Source organism: Mus caroli, unplaced genomic scaffold (genome assembly GCF_978045245.1).
Source record: "Mus caroli unplaced genomic scaffold, Mus_caroli_1 scaffold_13, whole genome shotgun sequence".
Classification (NCBI taxonomy): Eukaryota; Metazoa; Chordata; class Mammalia; order Rodentia; family Muridae; genus Mus; species Mus caroli.
Genome location: NW_028227268.1, coordinates 67,511,508 through 67,539,023, shown reverse-complemented (window position 1 = coordinate 67,539,023; position 27,516 = coordinate 67,511,508). Strand labels below are relative to the sequence as shown.

The 27,516-nt window shown below is 46.2% G+C and overlaps 1 protein-coding gene and 2 pseudogenes across 1 annotated transcript in view; 2 read left to right on the top strand and 1 right to left on the bottom strand.

Annotated features, from left to right (window-relative positions):
- The window catches only part of Glra1 (glycine receptor alpha 1), a 95,668-nt gene that overhangs the window by 33,468 nt on the left and 34,684 nt on the right, over positions 1–27,516 (bottom strand). The window contains exon 3 of the mRNA XM_021176382.3: positions 20,619–20,686. Coding sequence (XP_021032041.1) covers positions 20,619–20,686 — 68 coding nt within the window. The remainder of the gene's footprint in view (positions 1–20,618; positions 20,687–27,516) is intronic.
- LOC147001517 (protein UXT pseudogene) lies at positions 6,057–6,548 on the top strand (annotated as a pseudogene).
- On the top strand, positions 7,348–9,044 carry LOC147001516 (D-3-phosphoglycerate dehydrogenase pseudogene; annotated as a pseudogene).

The following is a 27,516-nucleotide window of genomic DNA, read 5'->3' as shown; positions in this document are numbered from 1 at the left end:
TAAAATTGCCATCATTTGCACACATGTGTTTCTGCTAGAAAGAGCTGTGGTGACTTCAGACTCAACTACATATTTCATACACATGGTCCAGGAATGCTAAACAGATTTCCCAGGATGCAAAGCAACTCCATGCCTGAGATGAGTCTTATATGATGTGATGTTAGTGTTGTCAACTGGACAGAATCTAGAATCATTTGAGAGATGAGCCCCCTGGATGTGCCTATGGGCATCTTGATTGTGTTGAACTAGTATTGCCCACCATGGGTGGTACCATCCTCTGGGGAGGGAATCCTGGACTGTATAAGCGGAGAAAAGGAGCTGAACACCAGCCTGCCTTCACTACCCTCTGCTTCTTCCTCTTTTAAAAATGATTTATTTTTAATTATGTGTATGTGCCTGTGTATCTGTGTATGCACCACATATGTGCAGTGCCCACAGAGGCCAGGAGAGGGCACCAGATCCCTTGGAACTGGAGTTAAGGTTGTGAGCTGTGGTATGGTGCTGAGAACTGATCCTAGGTCTTCGGTAAGATCAGTTAATTTCTCTTAACCACAGAGCCATCTCTGCAGCCCCCTTTCTGCTTCTTGACTGTGGTTATGCTGTGACTAGCTGCATTACGCTCTTATTGCCTTGATTTCCTCACCATAGTAGACTGCCCTTTTGAGTCATGAGACAGACTAGACCCTGGCTCCTTTAAGTCGTTTCTGTCAGAGTATTTAGTTACTGTTTCATGCAACAAGGAAATAGCGGCTGTCACAAACACAGTGAAGCTCTAGTTACTGCCACAAAAGAAAAGGAATTCAAAATAATGACCTTGGGGAAATATAGTCCTGTAAGTGGGAACATAGGTCATGTGACCAACTCAGGAAAATAATTCAGTATCGGGGAGATGGTTATGAGAGAGCCAGCAAAGAGAAGGTGTGATCATAGGAAAAAGAACTCGGCACAGAACTGAGAAAAAGAGAAAGAAGGAACTGCAGGACTTATGAGAAATAAACAGAAATTTGCACCATGGGCATTCCGGATGGAGGAAAAGCACAAGAAGGCTGTTCAGTGTAACACCAGCTGAAGCTTTCCAGATCTTGGGAGAGGTGTGAACTTCTAGATCCATGAAGCTCAAAAGCTTCAAAAGCTCATGAAGGAGCCTGGGAGTGGCTCAGCAGTTAAGAATACAGGCTGCTCTTCCAGAGGTCCTGAGTTCAGTTCTCAACAACCACATGGTGGCTCACAACCACCTGTAATAGGATCTGATGCCCTCTTCTGGCATGCAGCTATACATGCAGATAGAGTACTCATAGACATCAAAATAAGTAAATCAATGTACCAGAGACCTGGGAGGTGAGAGACACTCAGGACTCGAAGGGAGGGACCTTAGATGAAATGTCCAACAGTGGGGAGAGGGAACTTGTAGAGTCCACCTCCCGTAGAAAAACAGGGCATCAAGTGGAGGAATAGGGTTGCCATCCCACAGTCACAAACTCTGACCCAGAGTGCCCCCGTCTAAAAGGACTGCAGGGACAAACATGGAGAAGAGACTGAGGGAAAAGAGGTACAGTGACCGGCAGGCACATCTTGGGATCCATCTCAAGGGGAGGCTCCAAGGCCTGACACTCTTACTGATGCTATGGTGTGCTAACTGACAGGAGTCTGGCACGGCAGCCTTCTAAGAGGCCCAACAAGCAGTTGAAAGAGCCAGATGCAGATACTTATACCCAGCCAATAGACAGAAGCTGGGGACCCCTGTAGTTGAATTAGGGAAAGACTGGAAGAAGCTGAGGAGGAGAGCGACCCCATAGGAAGACCAGCAGTCAGTCTCAACTAACCTGGACTCCAGAGATCTCAGACCCTGAGCCACTAACCAGGCAGCACACACCAGCTGACATGACGCTCCCAACACATATACAGCAGAGAACTGCCTGGTCTGGCCTCAGTGAGAGAAGATGCCCCTAACCCTGGAGAATCTTGAGGCCCCAGGGAGCGGGGAAGATCTGGTGGGGTGGGGGTGGGGGTAGGGGTGGGGATATTCTCTTGGAGATGGGGGAGGGGGAATGGGGTAGACTGGGAGGGGGGATAATGACTGGACTGTAAAAAAGGATTAAAGAATAAAAAAAGTACCCAGATATAGCTGTCTCTTGTGAGACTATGCCGGGGCCTAGCAAACATAGAAGTGGATGCTCACAGTCAACTAGTGGATGGATCACAGGGCTCCCAATGGAGGAGCTAGAGAAAGTACCCAAGGAGCTAAAGGGATCTGCAACCCTATAGGTGGAACAACATTATGAACTAACCAGTACCCCGGAGCTCTTGATTCTAGCTGCATATGTATCAAAAGATGGCCTAGTCGGCCATCACTGGAAAGAGAGGCCCATTGGACACACAAACTTTATATGCCCCAGTACAGGGGAATGCCAGGGCCAAAAAAAATGGGAATGGGTGGGTAGGGAAGTGGGGGGGGAGGGGATGGGGGACTTTTGGGATAGCATTGGAAATGTAATTGAGGAAAATACGTAATAAAAAATATTAAAAATTAAAAAAAAAGAATAAAAAAGTTTCTAAATAAGGGGCTGGAGGTATGGCTCTGAAGTTAAGAGTATATACTGCTCTCACAGAGGACCGGAGTTCAGTTCCCAGCCCCCGCGTCGGGTGGCTCACTACTGAGTGTAACTCAAGTCCCGGGGGATCCAATGCCTCTTGTCTCTGAAGATATTTATGCTCATGTGCACAGATCCACACAAACAGGCACACATGCATGTAACTAAAATAATAAAAGTACAAGTATGTGTTGGGGGTGGAGAGATGACTAAGAGGTTAAGAGCACTGGCTTATATTGTGGGACCTCCCAACCATAAAATTATTTTCATTGCTCCTTCATAACTACAATATTGCTAATGTTATAAATAAAAGTGTTTTTCATTTACTATCTGTGTTTCCCGATGGTCTTAGGCAACCCCTGTGATCGTTGGTCATTCAATTCCCAAAGGGGTCATGACCTCCAGGTTGAGAACCACTGCTCTATGAGAATCAGGCAATCACATGGTACACAGATGTACATGCAGGCAAAAGCACCATGCACAGAAGATAAAGTGAAAAAAAATGTTTTTAAAATCTCCAAATATGAGTTGGCTCCAAGAGTAAAGCTACTTTCACCCATGCCTGATGACCTAAGTCTGATTCCAGGACCACACAGTGGAAGGAAAAGACTGACTTCTGCAAGTTGTTCTCTGATCATCACAGAAATGCTATGATGCTCCGCCCCTCCCACAAACAATCAAACAAATAGGCAATGAAATCAGAGTCTCCAAATAGACACAACCCTAAAAGGCCCCTGGTGGGTTACTATGGAAAGACTGTCAACATGTCAGATGGAACCAGATGTGGCTTCACACACGTTTAATCCCAGCACTTGGGAGGCAGAGGTAGGTGGGTCTCTGTGAGTGTGAGGCCAACCTGGTCTACATATATTACAGTTCTATTGCCTACCTGGGGACTCTCTGTCTCAAAAAAAGTCAGACAAAGGATTCCATAAACAGTAAAAGAGAAGCATCAAGTGTCATAGAAGGAAATCCCCATTAGACTAAATGTACAGTTCTTTGCAGCTTGGGAGTGAATGGGGTCATACGTTTAGCGTAGAAAGGAAAGCCACTCTCTGAAAGTCAGACTAATAAGTGAGATGAGCATGAATAGCCTTGGTGAGACCCAGACTCAGCCATAGTCATCTGTGACTATGAGACAGGGTCTCATGTAGCCTAGGCTGGTCTCAAACTCACTAGGTAGCTGAGAATGACCTTGAACTATTGATCGTTCTGCCTCTACCTCCAGAGTGCTGGTCTTATATTCGTGAGCTGCTGTGTCTGATTTTATGTGGCACAGGGGATTGAATTCAAGACTTCATGCACACCAGACAAGCACTCTATCAACCGAGTTATACCCTAAGCCCCTTAGGCATGTGTTTTAATTTAATAAGTAGAACCCAGATGTATTGTAGTGCATCTCATTTACAGGATGATTTTGTAGACAAGTTGGAATAATTTCGTAGTACAAGAAAAACAAGGTCACGGGGCAGGATTTGACAGTAATGTAGCATCATTTGAGGAGCAGGGTCTCCATGTCCTGATGGGCATTGACTGATCTATGTTCACAGATATGTACACGCTCATGTGTGTGCATGCATGTACATCTACACATGTATGCTCATGCATGAGGAGGCCTGAGATTGGCATCTGGTGTCTTCCTTGGTTTTTCTCCGCCTGTCTTAGTTAGGGTTTTACTATTGTGAACAGACACCATGACCAAAGCAAGTCTTATAAAGGACAACATTTAATTGGGGCTGGTTTACAGATTCAGAGATTCAGTCCATTATCATCAAGGTGAGAGCATGGCAGCATCCAGGAAGGCATGGTGTAGGAGGAGCTGAGAGTTCTACATCTTCATCATAAGGCTGCTATGGGACAACTGGCCTCCAGGCATCTAGGACAAGGGTCTTAAAGCCCATGCCCACAAGGCCACACCTCCCAATAGTGCCAGTCTCTGGGCCAAGCATATGCAAATCATCATGCCACCTTATTTTTTATTTTTGAGGCAGAGTTTCTTACTAGGGCCCAGAGGTTCCCAACTAGCTGGTTGAGTCCTAGGAATCCTCCCATCCTTTACACAGCACTGAGACTATAGATGAGACCTGCCCGTTTTTTTATGTAGGTCCTGGGGACTGGAACTCAAAATCACCATGCTTACACAGCAAGTATCTTACCTACTGTCTTTAGTTTTTAAGTGTATTTAATTTTTTTCATGTGTATGTGTGTGTGTGCTTTGCATGAGTTCATGTGTGTCACATGTGTGCCTGGTGTCCAGAGAGGCCAGAAAAGAGCATAGAATCTCCTGAAACTGAAGTTGTAGGCTGTTGTGAGCTGCCATGTGAGTGTTGGGAATTTAACCTGGGTCTTCTAGAAGATTGGTCAGTGCTTTTAACCACAGAACCATCTCTTCTTGTCACAGGAAAAGAGCTACTGGGTGGTCAGGGTAGTTGTATTTTAGATACCCTTTTAACCTGGTTGACATTTCTAAGATGGTTCATTTCTTTTTATTCTGGTTTTGTGATTGCCAAAAAGTAATGGTTGCTTGAACATCCTAGTGCATGGGCAGTGGCAAGAAAGTTCCTTTGTGAGCGCGTGAGCAAGCCCCATTGCCTTTGTGAGCATACGAGCAAGCTCCCTTGTAAACTGGAATCACTTGCCAGTCTGGTCTCTCCACTTCAGTCTATTTTAGATTATATGGTTGAGTGGAGTCTCCTTGAATTCGGTTTGATGGAGAGCTATATGCTCTGGGCTGTCACAAACTCCTGGCTATGGCTTTCTCTTCAGTCATTGACTGAGAGCAAGCCACGAGAAAATGCTTCTAAGACTGCCCATAGATTCTTTTTCTGCCTGTTGCAGAATCTAATGGCCTCTGCCTTCTCTTCGTCATTGGTGGAGTGTTGAATGCCTCTGTAAATGCAAAGGATGCACCATGCTTAGAAAATATTGAAAAGATGTCGATTATTTCCATGTGAGTTCCCATGAACTCAATGCCATCCTAGTTAGATCTGGAAAGGATTTTTTTTTTTCTGAGACAGGGTTTCTCTGTGTAGTGCTGGCTGTCCTGGAACTCACTCTGTAGATCAGGCTGGCCTCGAACTCAGAAATCTGCCTGTCTCTGCCTCCCAAGTGCTGGGATTAAAGGCGTGCGCCACCACTGCCAGGCCTGGAAAGGATTTTTATATGCTTAAAAATGTTGATTTGAAGTTCACTGGGAGGAAAGATAGACTCCATGAAAGCATGATATATGAGAGTTGAATGATATAACAAGATCCAATAATTTATATGACCAACATGAAGCAATATTGTTGTTATAGTTTTATATATTGTTATATAGCTATAACTACATATAACTATATAACATAATATGTACAATAGATATAGTTGCTAACATAATTGTTATATCTATCTATCTATCTATCTATCTATCTATCTATCTATCTATCTATCTATCTATCTCATTGAGCTTGGGTACTGGAGCCCATCATGATGATGACCCCCACACAATGGGCCTTGGGAACTGTAGGAGAGAAAGTGCTGTGGTATGAGGCCTTCATCAGTGATATACTGCAGCGAGATTTGAGGAAGGTGCTGGACCATTGAGACAAGGTATATGATCAGCTGTTCTATACCATCAGGTGAGAAATGTCACTGAACCATTCTAGGGAACTAATCACTCAGAGTTACATGTGTGGGTGGATTTGGAATGGAACTTTTTGTTGAGGTAGTGGTCCCGGATGTTTCACATATCTATGTGTCTCTGGGATATTCCTGGAGTTGACACTGGCTAAAGGTCTCAAGTTCATTGGATGAGAGAGTTCTCTCCTCACAGAGCTTAGGATCAGCCTCACGAAGGACTCCATGAATTTCAAGGCCCAGATCTGCACGGTGCTAGGAGGACATAGAGAACTACAAGGCCGGCAGAACTTCCCAGAGCCATCTCCCCACTCATTGCTCTCTCCCATCCTACAATATTAAAGAACCTGAATGCTTAGAAACAAAATAGCCTTTTTCTCCCCTGTAATTGTCACTGATTGCCCAAGTGTCCCAGACACAAAGTTACTGGAAGACCCATCCTGTCTGTAGAATCTCTGAAACACCCTCGAGATCTCACATCCGACTTGTGGTTTCCTCCTGAATTTATGCTTTGCTCTCTTTTGTCACACCTTGTGAACCTTGAACCCCTCCTCACACTTCAATTCCTTTTCCTAGATATTTGTTTCTGGGTCGTTTCTATTACCATAAAGAATGAACTAATTAAAAAAATACAGTGCATATAGAAGCGAAAATGGCTGGTAGGGTCAAGAAAACTTCGCAAGAGAATAACAGAGGAGTTTGCCAGACATGACTATGGGGTTTCACAGTGATGTAAGGTGTGGTATTTGTGTAGAGACAAGACAGAAGAAGGAGATGGACAGACTTGAGGTTAGGAATTATGTAGGTAGAGTTCAATTTATGAGAAAGACAGTACTTCAAGCTAGTGGAAAAAGCCTGTGCCGGGCATGGTGATACACATACTTTTAACCCCACCATTGGGATAGGCAGAGGCAGGAGGATCTCTGCTAGTTCAAAGCCAGGCTGGTCTACATAGCATGTTCTAGGCCAGTCATGGTTGCATAGTGAGACCCTGTGTCAAAGACAAAACCAAAACCAAACAGTGGCTACTTTAAGAATGGTGTTAAGGGGCCCAGTCACCAGAGCCAGCCCTACCTGCAGTTTCCTGAACTAAGTGCTTCTGCCCACCCAGAGCAACTGATTCTAAGGCCTGCCTCTAGCAATGGCCTTCGCAAATCTGCGCAAAGTACTCATCAGTGACAGCCTGGACCCCTGCTGCCGGAAGATCCTGCAAGGTGGAGGTCTGCAGGTGGTGGAGAAGCAGAACTTGAGCAAGGAGGAGCTGATAGCTGAACTCCAGGACTGTGAAGGCCTCATTGTCCGTTCAGCTACTAAGGTCACTGCTGATGTCATCAATGCAGCAGAGAAGCTCCAGGTGGTGGGCAGTGCTGGCACAGGCGTGGACAATGTGGATCTGGGGGCTGCCACGAGGAAGGGCATCCTAGTCATGAACACCCCCAACGGGAACAGCCTCAGTGCTGTGGAGCTTGCCTGAGGGATGATCATGTGCCGGGCCACGCAGATTCCCAGGGGATGGCTTCGATAAAAGATGGCAAATGGGACCGGAAGAAGTTCATGGGGACAGAACTGAACGGGAAGACACTGGGAATTCTTGGCCTTGGCAGAATAGGAAGAGAAGTGGCCACCCAAATGCAGTCCTTTGGAATGAAGACTGTAGGCTATGACCCCATCATCTCTCCTGAAGTCTCGGCCTCCTTTGGTGTTCAGCAGCTGACGCTGGAGGAGATCTGGCCTCTCTGTGACTTCATAACTGTCCATACCCCACTCCTGCCCTCCACCACAGGCTTGCTGAATGACAGCACCTTTGCTCAGTGCAAGAAAGGCGTGCGAGTGGTGAACTGTGCTCGAGGAGGCATTGTGGATGAAGGTGCCCTGCTGCGTGCCCTGCAGTCTGGTCAGTGTGCTGGGGCTGCACTGGATATGTTTACAGAAGAGCCACCACAGGACCGGGCCTTAGTGGACCACGAGAATGTCATCAGCTGTCCCCACCTGGGTGCCAGCACCAAGGAAGCCCAGAGCCGCTGTGGGGAGGAAATCGCAGTCCAGTTTGTGGACATGGTGAAGGGGAAATCTCTAACAGGCGTCGTGAACGCCCAGGCCCTCATCAGTGCCTTCTCTCCACACACCAAGCCTTGGATTGGTCTGGCAGAAGCATTGGGCACGCTGATGCAAGCCTGGGCTGGCTCTCCTAAAGGGACCATCCAGGTGGTTACACAAGGAACATCTCTGAAGAATGCTGGGACCTGCCTGAGCCCTGCAGACATTGTTGGCCTTCTGAGAGAAGCATCTAAGCAGGCAGACGTGAACTTGGTGAACGCTAAGCTACTGGTGAAAGAGGCTGGCCTCAGTGTCACCACCTCCCACAGCCCTGGGGTTCCAGGGGAGCAGGGAAGCGGGGAATGCCTCCTGACTGTGGCCCTGGCAGGTGCCCCCTACCAAGCTGTGGGCTTGGTCCAGGGCACCACACCAATGCTGCAGATGCTCAACGGAGCTGTCTTCAGACCAGAGGTGCCACTACGCAGGGGCCAACCCCTGCTCATATTCCGGGCTCAGCCCTCCAACCCTGCGATGCTGCCCACTATGATCGGCCTCCTGGCAGAGGCGGGTGTACAGCTGCTGTCCTACCAAATCTCCATGATGTCTGACGGAGAGCCCTGGCACGTCATGGGCCTGTCCTCCCTGCTGCCCAGTCTGGAAACATGGAAGCAGCATGTATTGGAGGCTTTCCAGTTCTGCTTCTGACCCTGGGGCTCAGCACTCTCAGCCCCACAGGCTCTTCTGAAGAAACCTGCTCACTGTGACCTATATATGGAGAGGGGATCGCAGAACCAGGGCATCTGCCTGAACTAATACCTAGTAAAGAATTCTTAACTCCAAAAAAAAAAAAAAAAAAAAAAAAAAAGAATGGTGTTAGGGGAAAAAACGGTGTTGGAACAAGTTGTGGTGGCCTATGCTTGTAATCCTGACACTTTGAAGATGGAGGCAGGGGGATCAGGAACTTAAGGCCATCTTAGTTATATAAGGAGTTAGAGGGCAGCCTAAGATACAGGAGACCCTGTCTCAAAAAACACAGAACAAATCAAACACCAAAGGTGCTGAAGTACTTGCTACTTGAAAGAAAGAGTTAAGTAACCAGGAAATAAACACTTCACAGAAAAATAGACAAAGTAGATTAGAAAGTTACAGATGAAAGAAAGAAAGAAAAAATCTAAGGCTCTGCAAGTAAGAACATCCAATGCTGCATGAGCATGAGGATCTACTTTCCAGCCCCCAACACATGCATGAGAACTGAGGTGTGACCATGGATGCCTGTAATCCCAGCCCAGTTGCAGATGAGAGCAGGAGAGTCCCTGGGGTTTACTGGCCAGCCTTGTTGGAAAATGGCCAACTCTAGGTTCAATGAGAGAACTTGTCTCAAAAGAATAAGAAGAGTGATAGATTGAGGGCATCCCATATCATTCTCTGATCTCTGGGTATGTATGCATGAACATACTTGCACACACACATGCACACACACATGAACACACACACACACACACACACACACACAGACAGACAGACACACAGAGAGAGACAAAGAGAGAGACAGAGACAGAGACAGAGAAAGACAGATACAGAGAGAGACACACACAGAGAGAAACCTGTATATTATTCAAAATGCTCAATCAATATACACAATGAGGCTTACATTTGCCAAGAACTGAGAGTGCAAATTAAAAGTGACAATGAAGTACTATTTTGAAAATCCTATTTGGTGATGATAAAATGCTTGATAACATCCTGGGTGAACGATGAAGAGAAATGATCCCCACTGCAGGTAAGCAGGTGATGGAGGCTTCATTAGAAGGGGGCTGGACAACACTTTCTCTCAGAATATTTTCAGTAAGTGCACCCAGAGCTGCAGAAATAGCTCAGTGGAGGAGGTGCTTGCTGCATCAGTACAAGGACTGAAGTTTAATCCCCTAGCGCTCACATAGGATGCCGGGTGTGGTGGTATGCACCTATAATCTAAGCGCTAGGGTTTGGAGACGATGATTCCTGGGGCTTGCTGGCCAGCCAGTTTAGCAGCATTGGTGAACTGCAGGATCAGTGAAAGATTCTGTCTCAAAAGAATAAGGCAGGGGCTGAGAAGATGGCGCATTGGGTAAATCCTTTGCTGCCTAAGTCTAATGACTTGTGTTCGATTCCTGGGGCCCATATAAAGGTGGAAGAAGAGAATATACTCTTAAACAATGTCCTCTGACTTTTCCCATGTGCAATGTGGCACATATGTGCAGGCACACACATTCATTAAACGAATGAACAAACAAACAAACAAATATAATAAGGTTTTTAAAAGTGTGGAGGAGACACCAGGTCCCCCTCTCCTCTCTTATCTTCCCCTTTCCTTCTCCTCCCCTCTGTTCTATCTTCTCTTCTTCCTTTCTCTCCCTTTTTGTGTTTTTCTCTTTCATTTCCTGCCCCTTCACTTTTCGGAGAGAAGAAGCTCTGTCTCACTAGAAACTAACCCTGATGGAACCTTGCCCTTGGATTATAGTCTCCAGAATTGTGACAAATTCTGTCACAATTGACAAATTATGTCAATCACTAATGTTTGGGCAGGCCACTCTATGACATTTTGCTGAGGAATACAGCAATGTGCAGCCTTGCAATACATCACACCTTTCCTGACTATATGTGTTGATATGGGAACAGAGTGCTGAGATGATATCTGAGGACCAGAGCCCCAGAGAGCCTTCTGGCCCACAGCAGACCCTGGATGAGGAAGAAATGAACCTTTGTTGAATGAAGACATACATGTTGGATTCCTCACCCTGGGAAAGTCTAGCCTAAGAGAAGTCAAATGGAGCCAGAGCCCTAGAGCTCAATATCACAATTAGCACCTACAGGATTGTGAGTGGGGAGGTAAGAACACAAGGATAAAGCCAGGATGGCAAACAGAAACAAGCAGAAAGGTATCTCTCTTTGTCCCCACTTTTAGAGACAGGTGCTCTGAGGGAACCACATTCAGAGGTGTTTCATTGTGGCAGAGTATCTTAGTTTCTTTTCTGAACTGTGCTAAAACAATCTGACTTAGGGGAAGAAAGGGTTTATTTCAGCTTAGACTTCCAGGTCACAGCCCATCATTGAGGGAAGTCATGACAGGAACCCTAGGCAGGAACTTGAACAGAATGCCATGGAAAATGCTGCTTGCTTACTTGCTCATAAGCTCATGATCAGCTAACTTTATTGTACAGACTAGGATTGCCTCGGGTTGATGCTGCCCATAGTGGACTGGGCCCTCTTACATCAATCTAGACAGTCCCCTTCCCATAGACATGGCCAAAGACCAACCTGATATAGGCAATTTCTTCATCAAAGCTCTTTTCTCAGAAGACTCTCAGCTATGTCAAGTTGACGAAGCTAACTGAGATCAAAACACATGTACACATCTCTCCATGTACACATATGAGCTCAGTGCACATATGTTCACAGCCTCACGACACATGGACACTTCTCTTTGATGTTACATGTCTATTTTCAAAATGGTATCGGCATACACACATGCATGTGTGTTCATCTACATGGCCCCACAATCCCACAGTGTATGTATATGTACACAAATACAGCACAGGAACATAGTTGCTACACTACACAATGCAACCTCAGATGCACATGCATACCGGAAAGCTTTCTACTGCATTCTAGATCTAGGTAAGTTGCCACCTCACAGCTGTAATTTTGCTACTGTTATGAATCATAATGTAAATGCCTGATATACAGGGTATCTGATATGTGACCCCCCCTCCCCCCCAAGGGGTTGTGACCCACAGGTTGAGAACTACTGGTCTAGATATTTCTCTTGCAGACAGAGAGTTGCTGTAGAAAGGATCCTTCCCCATTTGCTCTTTTTATTTTCCCCTGCTTTTCCTGCTGCCTTCTGAGACAGCTCTGGGAAGGTTAGATGAGAGCTAAGGTGGTCCTTATCCTCCTCTTGGTGGGATGAGTAGAGACCACTGGGGTCTTTCTTCCCCTCCATGCTCTTGGGTCTGTTATTCTGTGTGAAGGAAAGGGAAATGGTGGGAGGAAGGGAGGGAGCGAGGGAAGAAGGGAAGGCTAGACTGGGCTCTCCAGTTGCTTCTAGGAATGAACTGTTCTCCTGCTGTTCTGGGAACCAATGGTACCTGGAAGGTTCGACACGGTGACTTTATCTACACCACTATAACCCCTTGGTGCTCAGGCAATTCTCTGTGAGGCTGGAGAGGTAGAGCCTTGCGGATCTGTGGTCAACAGCAATCCTTGAAACTGTATCTTTTATTTGCCTGATGTGGTTGCCATCTTGGAGGCTTACTGCCTCAGTCTGCTAACCCAGGTCTAGTCCTGGAAGCTTCTAGCCTTTGTACAGTCTTATCTAGGCCTAGAATCTTTCAGCATATTAAACTCGCTGCTGAATAAACTCACCCTTTCTAGCTCTTTTTGAACTCTGGCTGGCTATTCATCTAAGCTGTTCTGGCTCAAACCCCTCTCCACACTGACTGATTCAATCTGACTTATCTTGGCTTCTCCTGAATTGCTCTGCTTGGTTTCATACTTCGGAAATCTGTTCTGATCTTCTGGCTCCTTCTTGTTCTCTGGCTCATTCTGTCCTTGCCTGTGTCTAGTGTTTCTCTCTCTGTAACTTGCCTCTGTACAACTATCCCAGTAAAACTGCTTCCTCTCCCTCTCCCTCTCCCTCTCCCTCTCCCTCTCCCTCTCCCTCTCCCTCTCCCTCTCCCTCTCCCTCTCCCTCTCCCTCTCCCTCTCCCTCTCCCTCTCCCTCTCCCTCTCCCTCTCCCTCTCCCTCTCCCTCTCCCTCTCCCTCTCCCTCTCCCTCTCCCTCTCCCTCTCCCTCTCCCTCTCCCTCTCCCTCTCCCTCTCCCTCTCCCTCTCCCTCTCCCTCTCCCTCTCCCTCTCCCTCCCCCTCTCCCTCCCCCTCCCCCTCTCCCTCCCCCTCTCCCTCTCTCTCCCCCTCTCCTCTTATAACTTTCCTTTCCTCTCTCTTCTCATGAGATTGGTATATCCTTTTTTTTTGTTTGTTTTTGTTTTTGTTTTTCGAGACAGGGTTTTTCTATATGGCTATCCTGGAACTCACTTTGTGGACCAGGCTGGCCTTGAACTCAGAAATCCGCCTGCCTCTGCCTCCCGAGTGCTGGGATTAAAGGCGTACGCCACCACGCCCGGCTGAGATTGGTATATCCTATTCTGTTAAATCTTTCTCTGATCTGTCACTTTGTCTGCCACTCAATTAGACACCAACTTCAAACTTCATTGTTTGGGATTAAAGGTGTGTACTAAAGAGTCTGTATTCCAGCCAGAGGGATTAACGGTGTGTGCTAAAGCTGAGCCACACCACAACTAGAAACAGGCTTTTCCAGTAAACAACACAATCTCAGGGCTCACAGTGTGATCAAATATCCTGCAACAAATCCTCTTTCTGGTAGGCAACATTCCATTCCCCATCAGTTAGAAAGCTCCCTCTCAGCTTGAATGCCAGTCACGAAAGTAGACAAGCAAATTTGGATGATCTCAAGTGTACAGGAGAACATGAGCTTTTAGGCGAGGGAGATCTGAGTTCAAATGCTAACGAGGCTACTTACTAGCTGTGTGTCTTTAGGTAACTAGCCTGAGGTTTGTAGTCCTCAGTTTCTGCACTTCTTACTTGGGGTGATCTTGCCTTCAGGGTTGCTGGGAGTCTAACTGAGATAACAGAAGCAGAATGCTCTACTCACGGCTTGGCGCACAGCAGCATCTCAAGGCTTCTCATGAACAAGCCGCTACTCTTGCTCTTAACACGAGCTCAGGCTAGCTTTACAAATGCACCTGAGAGGCTGGGGAGCAGATATGCATGGGGAAGTTTGTTTGCTATGATCTAAGGCAGCAGTTCTCAACCTGTGCGTTGAGACCCCTTTGAGGGGTTGAACTACCCTTTCATGGGTAGTAGCAAAATTATGGTTATAAAGTAGTAACAAATAATTTTATGGTTGGGGGGGTCATCACAACACTAGAAACTGTATTAAAGGGTTGCAGCATTGAGAGAACCACTGCTCTTAGGGAAGAGGACATTCTGCCTGTGCACAGAAACCCACCTGGGTTTTTGGAGCACTGTTTTGTTCTGTGCAGCCTTCCATAAAAGTGTCTCCGAACTCAGAGATATCCCCCAGCCTCTGTTTCCCAGGTGCTGGGACTTAAAGGCATGCACCACCGTGGCAGCCAATTTCTACAAGTCTTTCTCTAGGTCTGAGATTTTAGATTTCTTTCTGAGTCATATGCAAAGTAAATTAAGCAAATATAGATAATTGGGAAGATCATGACAAAAATATCATAGTATTCTGAAGTGTGTAGACTGGAAGGGGGGCCGCCTCTCCCCTGCTTGATAGGCAGGGCCTGAGTCCTGTGGGTCATCCCAAGGGAAGCGCATAGACCTGTTCTTTGTTCTGCTCTCAACACTAACATTTCCGTGGGCTCCTCCTGTGGGCTGTCCCCAGAGTCATCATCTCCTGTTTTTCCACTTAGAGTTTGGGGTGCTATGGTTGGGTTTCCACTTTTCATTCATCCATTTGTGTATGTATGTATGTATGTATGTATGTATGTATGGTATGTAATGTATGTATGTATATATATATATATATATATATATATATATATATATTTGAGTGTGTGTGTTTATGTCCTTTCTTACAGAGTTGGCTCATTTCCATAAGCAGGTGCTCCAGGCCTAGTATGTTTAATTAATTAATTAAAATTAATCAATTAATTAAAATAAATAATTGTTTGACATGCACATATATAGGCAGTGGGTTTACCTCAGGTGTTGTTCTTCAGGAGCTATCTACCTTTTTTTTTTTTTTTTTTTTTTTTAATACCCCAGGGTTCACTGACTAGGGTCTGTTAGCTGTCAGTATGCTTCATGGACCTGCCTGTCTCCACTCCCTCTGTACTGAGATTATAAGTGTGTGCTAACATGCCCCACTTTGAAAATGAGTTTTGGAGTCTGATTTCTGGCCCTCATGCTGCATGGCAAACACTTTTACCAACCGAGCCAGATCCTCCTCTGCTCAGTAGTCTGTTACACATACACCCACACCTTCTTGACCCTGTCAAGACGTATTTATTTGCAAAAGAACATATTTTTGTCTCTTTGCCCTATGAAGAGCTCAGTGATATTACAAATCTACAATGGGAAGGACAGATCCAGTGTTTGTAAATGTTGAGGACCAAGCAACATCTGGACTGGATAAACAGTGCATCTCCTTTGGCTTATTTATTTAACAGAATGATTTTCCACAGCTGTGTTGCCGTGTTGGCTGTTGTGGTGGACCATTTCAGTAAACAAGACAGGACATCAGCTGGTCATAAATGTCCGGTATGGTCTGGGGAGGTACAAGCAAACAGACTGGTACATCCCTAAGTGTGACCGTGGGAACTGTACCAGAGTAGAGAACTCAGATGCCAATGAGGGGCTCCTGGAGGTGCTCAGCTGTGCTTGAACTTGCTATGTAGTCAAGGATGACCTTGAACTTCTGATCCTCCTGCCTCCATCTCCTGAGTGCTGGGTTTAGAGGCATGAACTAGCACACAGTTTATGTGATAGTGGGGATCAAATTCAGGGCATCCTGCATGTTGGGTAAACAATGTACCAATTTTATCATCTCCCCAGCCCCACAGACGAAGTTTTCTGCTCACACAGACAGTCATGGTGTAATTGTAGAAAACAGAGACAGGATTTCCTACTGTCATTTCTGGTTGTGCATATTTCAAATTGGTATCTGTGAGCTGCATTCTGTTGGAATGTTTGATTTTGCAAATTGCTGTTTAGACTGCTGACTTGAGTTTTATAAAAAAAAAATTGAGTGTGTTTTGGTTTGGGATTAGGGCGGAATTTCCAACAGTTTCTATAAAGGTCTCAAACACACATCTGCAATCTTTGACTATATTGATGTGATGCATATTGATGGTTTTTGGCATTGATGATTCTGAATCAAAATATTGACCAACGCTGGCAAATGCTGACAATGCTCTGTGTCCTACAGTGTCGAGTATCTGGTCAGGATTAAATTCTTGGGGCTGGGGAAGAGTCCTTTGCAAGCATGAGAACATGAATCAGAATCCCCAATATCTACATAAAGACTGAGCATGAAAGGTTGTGTGGCTGTGTACACCTTGGATCCCAGCACTCAAGGGCAGAAGCAGGCAGATCTCTGTGAGTTCAAGGCCAGTGTGGCCTGGACTATATAGGAAGGTCCGGCATAAGAAGCTCCAGGCCAGCTGGAGATGCACAGTAAGACCCCCCCCCCCCACTCTCTTTTAAAGCTGAGCAAGGCTATAAGCATTTGGATCCCTAGCATTGATGGGCGGAGACATAAAGATGAGAGGAGCCTCCCTAAATGGCAAGATAGAGACTCTATCTCAAGGCAGAGAAAACAGAGAAATGAGAGAAATAGAGGAAGATATCCAATATTCTCCTCTGGTCTCATGATGGTACCCACTCACACAGGCACACACACACACAGTCACACACATGCACAGGCACAAGGCACCCCCCCCCAGGCACACAGGCACCCTCCTTCCACAGGCACACACACAGGCACACAGGCACATACACACACAGGCACACAGGCACACAGGCACACACACACACCCCACACAAACCTTACAATTTACTTATTTAAAAGCAAGCTAAACATTTTCATTGCTTTAGTATAAACACTTGGTTTTGTCTTTAATAAATGGCAAAACTAGATACTTATTACAGAATTGTCTTAAGATAAATACCTTTATGATTATAGGTAAATATTTAATATGTGTACTTATATACTTATAGACTTGGAATATGTAGAAGTTTATTGTGCACAGAGTCTCGGGGTAGAGAAAATGTAAGAAGCTTTGTCAGGGAAGATGAGAGGTAGATGGCCATGAGCTGGGGACATGAGGTGGCAATGCATGTTTTGGGAAAGGGACTGAGTAAATCTCAGTATACTCACAAGCCAACTCCAAGCTGTTCTATTTCAAATTATTTTTATTATTTATTATATTTTTTAGTTTTTCCTCACAAGCTAGATAACTCTCCCCAAAAGAGAACAACTGATTTATGGTTTGTCTTGAGTAGCTGAGAAACATTTTAAAACTGTCATTTTATACATTTGGAATTCCTAATGTCCTATCTACTCCTTGAGGAAATGTGGAAGACAGCGATGCTGGCAGAATAAGATACAAAGTTACCCATTAAGTCTGTGGGTCAGAGACTATCACTATGGACACTTAGCAATCTTTGTCTTGGGTCTTCCACCCCAGAATACATTAAACAGAGAGTAAATAACATGGCGGACCCAGTCCATCACTTCAGCATCTACAACCAGTGCTTCCCCCACTTTGTGAGTCAATTTGAAAGTCATCAGTAGCTTTTCACTTTTTTTTTTTTTTGATTTATTTTTGAGACAGGATCTTACTATGTAGCTCCGTGTGGTGGTTTGAAAGAAAATGGCCTCCAAAGGCTCATAGGGAGTGGCACTATTAGGAGGCATGGCATCGTTGGAGGAAGTGTGTCACTGGGGGCGGGCTTTGAAGTTTCAGATTCTCAAGTGGGTCCAGTGTAGCATTCTCTTTCTGCTGCCTGCTGATCTGGATGTAGAACTCTCAGCTCCTTCTCCATCACCATGTCTGCCTGGATGCTGCCATGCTTCCTGCCATGATGAGCCTCTGAAACTGCAGTCAGCCCCAATGAAATATTTTCCTTTATAAGAGTTGCTATGGTCATGATGTCTCTTCACAGCCGTAGAAAGAGTAAGTAAGACATGTAGACTGGGTTTTAAGTCATTATCCTCCTGACTCAGCTTCCGGAGAATTACAACCTGCTGTCTTTACAGGTGTGCATCCTCACAGCTGTCATTACAGATGTGCACCCCACAGCTGTCATTACAGGTGTGCATCCCCACAGCTAGGCACATTTCCTTTTTTTTTTTTTTCCGAGACAGGGTTTCTCTGTGTAGCCCTGACTGTTCTGGAACTAATTCTGTAGACCAGGCTGGCCTCGAACTCAGAAATTCGCCTGCCTCTGCCTCCCAAGTGCTGGGATTAAAGGCGTGTGCCACCACGCCCGGCGGCACATTTCCGTTTACTCCAAATGCTTAGCCTGTCGCTGGATGTGTGCATGTGTGTATTCAGTTGGACATATGTGTGTGTGTGTGTGTGTGTGTGAGAGAGCACGCTTTGGGTGTGTGTTCACATGGATATGTGTGGATGTGTGTGTGTGTGTGTGTGTGAGAGAGAGCACGCTTTGGGTGTGTGTTCACATGGATATGTGTGGATGTGTGTGTGTGTGTGTGTGTGTGTGTGTGAGCGAGCACGCTTTGGGTGTGTGTTCACATGGATATGTGTGGATGTGTGTGTGTGTGTGTGTGAGAGAGAGAGCACGCTTTGGGTGTGTGTTCACATGGATATGTGTGGATGTGTGTGTGTGTGTGTGAGAGAGAGCACGCTTTGGGTGTGTGTTCACATGGATATGTGTGGATGTGTGTGTGTGTGTGTGTGTGTGTGTGTGTGAGCGAGCACGCTTTGGGTGTGTGTTCACATGGATATGTGTGGATGTGTGTGTGTGTGTGTGTGTGTGTGTGTGTGAGCACGCTTTGGGTGTGTGTTCACATGGATATGTGTGGATGTGTGTGTGTGTGTGTGTGTGTGTGTGTGAGCGAGCACGCTTTGGGTGTGTGTTCACATGGATATGTGTGGATGTGTGTGGATGTGTGTGTGTGTGTGTGTGTGTGTGAGCGAGCACGCTTTGGGTGTGTGTTCACATGGATATGTGTGGATGTGTGTGTGTGTGTGTGTGTGTGTGTGAGCGAGCACGCTTTGGGTGTGTGTTCACATGGATATGTGTGGATGTGTGTGTGTGTGTGTGTGTGTGTGTGTGTGTGTGAGCGAGCAAGCACGCTTTGGGTGTGTGTTCACACGGATATGTGTGGATGTGTGTGTGTGTGTGTGTGTGTGAGAGAGCACGCTTTGGGTGTGTGTTCACATGGATATGTGTGGATGTGTGTGGATGTGTGTGTGTGTGTGTGTGTGTGTGTGTGAGCGAGCACGCTTTGGGTGTGTGTTCACATGGATATGTGTGGATGTGTGTGTGTGTGTGTGTGTGTGAGCGAGCACGCTTTGGGTGTGTGTTCACATGGATATGTGTGGATGTGTGTGTGTGTGTGTGTGTGTGTGTGTGAGCGAGCACGCTTTGGGTGTGTGTTCACATGGATATGTGTGGATGTGTGTGTGTGTGAGAGAGCACGCTTTGGGTGTGTGTTCACATGGATATGTGTGGATGTGTGTGTGTGTGTGTGTGTGTGAGAGAGCACGCTTTGGGTGTGTGTTCACATGGATATGTGTAGATGTGTGTGTGTGTGTGAGAGAGCACGCTTTGGGTGTGTGTTCACATGGATATGTGTGGATGTGTGTGTGTGTGTGTGTGGAGGGCCCGGGGGTCAACCCTGGTGTTGTTCCTTAGGAGCCATCTACTTTATTATTTTTTAAAATACGTATTTTTATTTTATGTGCATTGTTGTTTTGCTTGTATGTATGTCTGTGTGGTCAGATCTTGGGAGTTACAAACAGCTGTGAACTGCCACGTGGTTGCTGGGAATTGAACTCCGGTCCTCTAGAAGAGGTTCAGTGTTTTTAAGCACTGAGCCCTCTCTCCATCCCCATCTACCTTGTTCTTGAGACAAAGTCTCTCACAGGAAACTGTGGCTCCTGTTAGACTAGTGTGGCTGGCAAAGCCAGTCCCAGGGATCTGCAGATCTGCATGTCTCCATCTCACCCTTGTCAGTCCTGGCATTAGAGGCTTGTGCCACCATAACATCTTTTTTTTTTCTTTTTCTTTCAAACTTGGATTCTGGGATTAAACACAGGTCTCCAGGCTTAAGTGTGGACCTAACCGACCAATCCACCCACCTCCTCAGCCTTATTGTTTAATTTTCAAAACTTTTTGTGACTTTGTTGTTTTTGTTTTGAGACAAGATCTGGATGGCCTAGAACTATGTAGACCAGGCTGGCCTCAAACTCACAGAAATCCTCCTGCCTCTTCCTTCTGAGGCTGGGATTAAAGTCACGTGCCACCACATACAGCCCCTATTGTAGCATCTTCATACACACAGATATAATGGACTTTAATCACACTTTGTCCTATTACAGTCTATAATTTTATCTCGTAATTCTGAAGGTTTGTCTTGTGCTTACCTTGTTAGCAGCTAAACCCTCTTTAGATGTTAAACCTTTATCCAAAATATTGACTTGGACAGAAACTGAAATACCTGATTCTGTGCCTTCTTGGGGGATACCCGGTGTAGAAGAGAAATATTCCCAGGGCAGAGACACCTGCTGTGGAAACAGCAGTTGCTGTAACATACTCACCATGGTTGTCTCAGCAATGGAACCGAAGCTGTTGATGAAGATGTTGCAACTTACGTTCACAGGAGGACCTGCCGTTAAGAGAGAGTTTCCACTGAGTCTCAGGCTGCAAAAAACATAACTTCAAGGATAGACCTCCCCAGAGGGAGACGGAGCCCCCTGCTTGTTGTCTGTCCCACCCTTAAGTGGCTGGGGTTCCCAGCTTGCATTTAGCATCTCTGCCAGACTAGACTCCCCAGCTCCCAGGTAAGGAGCAGGTATACCGCACAGGAGGCTGAGCCAAGCTGTACCTTCATTAACACAGGGTGATTCATCATTCTGCCATCTGGCTGAAATCCCTTCCCCAAGCCCCACCGGTGCCTTCTAATTTGTGTCTGAGATATATTTATGGCTACAACATTTGGAGGCCATCTCGGGAATTGCAAGGAACAGCAAGTTCTTTGCCTTGAACTTATGAACTGAGAATGAAGGGGTGATGATGGGAATTACCAGGTGTGGGATCTGGAGGGGGAGCCCGACGGACAGTCTGCAAGCCTTTGTTAAATACTTTGTGGACAAGTGTTTTTTTTTTTTTTAACAGTCCTGATATATCCAGGAAAGAAGGGAAGAAGTACTGCCTTGGCACTTTCTTTCTGAGGGGCACTCTGCCTGCCTGAAGCTGTGACCCTTCATTTCACACTGTGAATGGCAGCAGTTACCATGGCAGCTGCTTCAGTGAGACCTTGACTGGTATGATCTCACCATATCCTCCCACAGCTCTGTGAGAAAGCTGGTTGTCACTCGAGTTGTGCAGAGTAGGAAACTGAGGGCCAGAGATACCGAATTATTTGTCTATGGCTCCACTGCTAGAGAATGGTGGGGCCAGGCTTCCGGTTCTGACCTGTCTGACTCTTAATGGCTATACCATAGGAAACAGGCTGAGAGGGAGGAGGAAGCAGGATTATGCAGTCAGGGGAAGAATCCAGAATTATTGTGTGTTTGCGTATGAGTTCACGAATGTGTGTGTATGTGTGTGTGTGTGTGTATTCACATATGCTTTGTTGTTATTCCTTAGGTACCAACCACCTTCCTTTTTGAGACAGGGTTCCTCACTCTATCAGTTACTTTTCTGTTGCTTTGATAAAACACCATGATCAAAAGCAACTCTTGTATGAAAGAGCTTATTTAGGCTTATGATTCCAGGTGGGTAAGAGTTCATCACGGCAGAAGGATATGACGTCAAATGGTAAACATGGAGACAGGAGCAGGAAGCCAAGAGATCACATCTTTAACCTCAAGCATGAAGGAAAGAGAAGAGGAGAGAGAGAGAGAGAGAGAGAGAGAGAGAGAGAGAGAGAGAGAGAGAGAGAGAGAGAGAGAGAGAGAGAGAGAGAGAGAGAACTAGAAGTAGGGACGGGCTATATACTCTCAAAGACAACCCCCAGTGCATACTTCCTCCAGGAAGGCTAGACCTCCTACAAATCCCAAACAGTAACACCAAGTATGCTAAAGCCTATGTATGGGGGGCATTTCTACTCAAACTACTACAGTAGGCTTGATTAGCTGTCCAGAAAGTTCCAAGATCATTTGTCTCCACCTCCTAGCACTAGAGTTATATGAATAGTTTTACCTCGGTGCTGGGGATTGAACTCAGGTCCTTATGCTTGCAAGGCGAAGTACTTTACAAACTGAGTTATCTGCCCAGCTTTCTCCACCCCCTTTATGAAACCTCTAATACCATGGAGCCCAGGCTGATATAGCAGTTCTCTGCCTCAACCTTCTGATGGCTGGGATTTCCAGGAGTATACCATCATGCCTGGCAGAATTTAGAAAATTAAACACGGGGTTTCCATGTAAGCCAGTGTGACACAGATGGAGAGGAGGGCAGGGTCATGAGCAAGAAGGGCCAAAGGAGCAGAACTCAGCTGAGAAAAGGTCTGAAGATGAAGACAGGAAGACCTTGGAGGGGAGCTGACCTTGATCTGACCTTGAAGGTGCATAGGACTTGCATTAGTTATAGACCTTTACTTAAAGGGTTTTAAATCTGTAACTGCCTTCAGGGTCCATCTCTTGTTGATCCTAGGAATTGCTAAGACAGGAAGAGTGTGGTTGTCCCCACTTCTCAAGGGAGCACAGTTTGTTTTAGTCATTCATCTGGGCTCAGAAGGCAGTGCGGCCAGGAGCAGAACCAATGCTTTCTGATTGTGGAAAGAAGAGAGTGGATAACTTTATGTGCTCCGGTGCCCAATCCATCATGTTCATCCTCAGAAAGTAGTCCACAGCGTGCATGTAAGCTTAGCTAAGATGTCCTTTCTCTTAGAAGGCTTGATGGATAGGAGGAATTCAGGTTTACCCTCAAGGCAGTGAGTGTCAGCCTCTGAGGTACATGTTCAACTTCAGCCTCAACTGCTGATGAGGCTCAGATTTCCTGAAATCTGATTCCCCCCAGCAGTTTGGAGGGAAGGCTGGACATTATATCTTCCTCTTCCTCTCCCTCCTCCTCCTCTTTCTCATTTTTTTGGAATCAAATTTATTCAAGGCTGGTCTAGAGGAATATTAAGAAAATCTCAACTGTCCACCTTCAAGGGCTCAGGGAGGGCCAAGAGCTTTTATGGACACATGGTGTTACAATAAGACAGTGGGTGGGAAATTCCAGGGAAGGGTGAGGTGTTTCTCATTAAAGGGCCTCATCCCTACTCCTCTGATTTTCCTCCTCCTCCTTTTCCTTGCTACCTACTGCTGAGGATCAAACTCATGACCTAGCTTATGCTATGCAAGGACTCCACCACTGAGCTGCCACCCCCATCCCTTCTTGAAAGTGAGTCTGCCTCTGGCCTCCTGGGACATCTGCATTTCCTTCTCAAATGAACCAATTCATAAGAAGAGGAAAGGGGAGTGGTCTTCCAGAGAATGTTATGAGTGACAACAGGGCACTGGGAGGATAAGGGAAGCGTGATAAAGTAAAGAGACTGTCAGGGGACAGCCTGAGTGGAGTCAGAAACAGGTGAGGGAAGCCAGGCAGTCTGTCTTAGCTCTAACAGTTTGCAATCCTTTCTGGAAAGCTAGCTTATAGCTTAGCTAAGGGCTAGCGAAGCTGGGTCCTTGCTTTCCTGACTTGTGTGTGGCTGAAGCCATCCGAAAAATTTCGGTCTCAGCACACGAGGTGTGGTGGCTCACACTTGTAATCTTAATACCCAAGAAGCTGACACAGGGAGGCTAGAAGTCTGAGGTCAGCATGGGCTTGAGGGTGAGACTCCTGTCTCACAAAACAACAAAACAAAAACAACAATAACAAAAACAACAACAACAAAATCCAACTAAAACAAAACCAAGACAGAACAAAAATTGCAGAGCCCTTGGCTCAGCCCTAAGCCATGACTCTCAGCACAAAGTCTGTTGTTTAACAGGCCACATGGGAGATCCAAATTCATAGCTAGATTTGGAGGTTGCTGGGAAGGCTCACAGCCTCTTTCAGATTCTAGTGTGCTCATCATTGGATAACTGTGCATATTGTGTGTCTATGCTGGGTAAGAATTACTGCTTTGTTAGGGTCACCTAAGCAGAGGCTTATCTCCCTCATTCGTTCAGCCCCAGAACCACGGTTTTCTTTTTATTTCACTTCCTATTGTTTAGATGCCCCAAAGAGACACTCATGCCTTGAGGTAATGTGCAGAGGGCTTCGTGCAGTTGACACTGTGATTCCCATAGAAACAAGATACTGATGAACGAGCATGAGGGGGCTCCAGACAAAAAGACCCCATGGGGAGGTGTGGTTCATGGATATAAATCCGAAATTAAATTATCTTGAGAAAATTACAACCCGGTTGCCGTTGGCAGCCGGATAATGTATATATTTCATTAAATATTAAAGTTTAATTTTGCTATTGTGTATGTTTGCATTGGGCTCTGCCCCTGAACCTGGAAGCTGCTGCAACACACAAAGGCTTGGCCAAGGCAAAGCTTCAGAGCTGCGAGGGGCTGGTCCTTCCCCTTGTGTTTGCCTTTGGATGCTGAGACAGAGGCTCTGTCCCAGGAAGAGATCTCTTGGGAGACTACAGGCTGGATAAGCAGTTTTAGTTCTGCTTACTTCTATATTAGAGTGTGAACTGTGTGTTCTATGGACCAAGGTGCTTGTAGTTGCTGGCCACCTCAGCCTTCAGGATGGCTAGAACCACGTTGCTCCTCTTGTATAGGCAAGCTGTTGAGAGAATAAATGTTGAGGTTCCAAACTGTGTGTGTGTGTGTGTGTGAGTGTAGGGAGTCTGAACCCCATGGTCATTTTAGGAATGCTGGGCTTTGGGGAATCTTATTTGAGTCTGAAGAGGGAAAAGGAGCGGAGGCTGGGTACCGCAGGGTTACCTTTCTGCTTTAAGCTTATGGGAGGGAGCAGAGTCCTTTTCCTAGTTCCTGTGTGGGAGCCAAACCTGAGATGCTCATAGCTTCTATCCAGGGATAGATAGGTGGAAGGGGGAGCCAGTGTGGAGTCGGAAGTCTAAAGGATGGCCTAGTCCTGTAGATTTGTGACTCAGGTGTTCTAAGATTTTCAGAGGGGCATGGAAGTGTATGCTGTAATCTCAGGAGGCTGAGGCAGGAGGATCTTGAGTTTGAGGTCAGCCTGGGGTATATATACAAGCTTACTGAGGGCTGTCTGTGTGTGAAGTGTGGTGGCATATAGAAAGAATAGCCCTTGAACCTTGAAGGTAACTGTTTGGAGCATCTATATAGTATGGGGCTAATAAAAAGAAAAACCCAGATCTTGGGCTAAAAATGAAGGCTGGAAATAAGTCTCTGTTTAGGTGACCCTACCACTTGACAAAACAAATCCCCGAGAAACCAGACAGTGATAGGGTGGAGTTCTGAGAGAGTCCACCAGAGGGCGTGGTGGACTGAATTCCTAAAAGATTCCAGCTGAGGGCGATTGGTGCAGCCTATGGGTAAAGTCCAAAACCTCCTAGGCCAGAATGGATGTGGCTTAGCTAGTGGTGGTCATAGAGGCACTATTTAGTGTCTGTTTCAGAGATTTCACATCAAACCTCAGACTTAAGTCCTGTCTTGGAGGACCTGACTACCCTTTGAGACAGGGTGTCTCAAGGAACCCAGACCTCAACCACTAGGTACTGGCTGGCCAGAGATCTTTCTCTGCCTTTGTCTACCTTTCCAGTGTTAGTGTTACAGGTACGTGGCTATGCCTGGCTTTTGTAGAGGTCTGATCTGCAGGTAGGTTTAACTCATGGAACCATCTCCCTAGCCCCCAAATCTTCTATGTTTTCTTATCTTCATCCCATCCCACCCTTGCATCTTATTTGCCTGGCCCACTTCTAGGCGTTTGAGATTCTAACTTGGGGAAGTGCTCCATCCAACTGTATTACAAAGTGTCCTGTCCTTGGGAGAACCAAGGCATGCTGGCTAGTCTTATGTCAACTTGACACAAGCTAGAGACATTTGGTAACCTCAACTGAGAAAATGTCTCCATCAGATGGGCCTGTGGTGTGTATCTAATCAGTCATTGGTGTAGGAGGGCCCAGCCCACTGTGGGTGATGCCACCCCTTGGAAAGTAGTCTTTGGTGTATAAGAAAGCAGTCTGAGCAAGCCAGTAAGTAGTATCGACCGGAGGCCTCTGTATTAGTGTCTGCCTCCAGGTTCCTTCCTAGAGTTCCTGCCCAATTTCCCTCAGTGATGGACTATGATTTGGAAGCAGAAACCAAACCAAATCTCTTTTTCCCCAAGTAGATTTTGGTTATGGTGTTTATCACAGCATCAGAAACCCAAGAAACAAGGCTGTGCTAATGATGATGGAATGGCATTTCGAGGATGTCTTAGTCAGGATTTCTATTTCTGCACAAACATCACGACCAAGAAGCAAGTTGGGGAGGAAAGGGTTCATTCAGCTTACACTTCCACACTGCTGTTCATTGCCAAAGGAATTTGGGACTGGAACTCAAGCAGGTCAGGAAGCAGGAGCTAATTGATGCAGAGGCCATGGAGGGATGTTTACTTACTGGCTTGCTTCCCCTGGCTTGCTCAGTTTGCTTTCTTATAGAACCCATGACTACTGGCCCAGGATGGCACCACCCACAATGGGCCCTCCCATCCTTGGTCACTAATTGAGAAAATGCCTTACAGCTGGATCTCATGGAGGCATTTCCTCCAAGGAGGCTCCTTTCCGTGTTAACTCCAGCTTGTGTCAAGTTGACACACCAACCCAACCAGGACAGAGGCCAATGAAGGAGCCAGTGGGGAAAGAAGGCTGGGAAGTGAGTCTGAGTATAACCCTCACCCTCAGGCAGCCCGCAGATCTCTTTCTGTCTGCAGAGACTTGTGGACAGGGCAGTCAGAGAAGAGAGTGTGGGGGATGGAGTGGTGGGCGTGGGTTAAGGGAATATGAGCAGATATCAGATAACTGTTGTCATATTCATCTTTGCTGTTGGACTTGAGCCACAGGGGTGACAAGGAGAAAAACCTGGGGCCAAGAATTGATCCTATGGCTATTGGTTCCTGGAATAAGATTTTTACCGGGTGCTATATGGAAGATCTGGGTGTACAGGGTCCCAAGAGGTCCTTAAAGCCATGCCTATGGTCTACGAGTCACTTAAGAGACAACCTTCAAAGTTATCAGAGAACACAGAACCCTTATCTCCTCTTGTTCCGGTACTAAGGTCCCAATGGGACCGTGAAAGCCGAGAAGTTGATCCAGCTGCCTGGACCAGCATGTGTAATTTGGCAGCGATGGACCCTGAACATGTTTTGTTTGAATTTACATGACTCCGGAATCAGGAGTTTCTTGCAGGGCTCAGTTTTGGGTTTTCTTGGGCTCTATGACCACAGGGAGCTCACATTCCATAGGGTGTCTGTAGGGTTGGTTGTTGGTCCACAGGCTGGGGGTAAGGGGAAAGATCTCTAATCACAGAAGCCGGTGGGTCT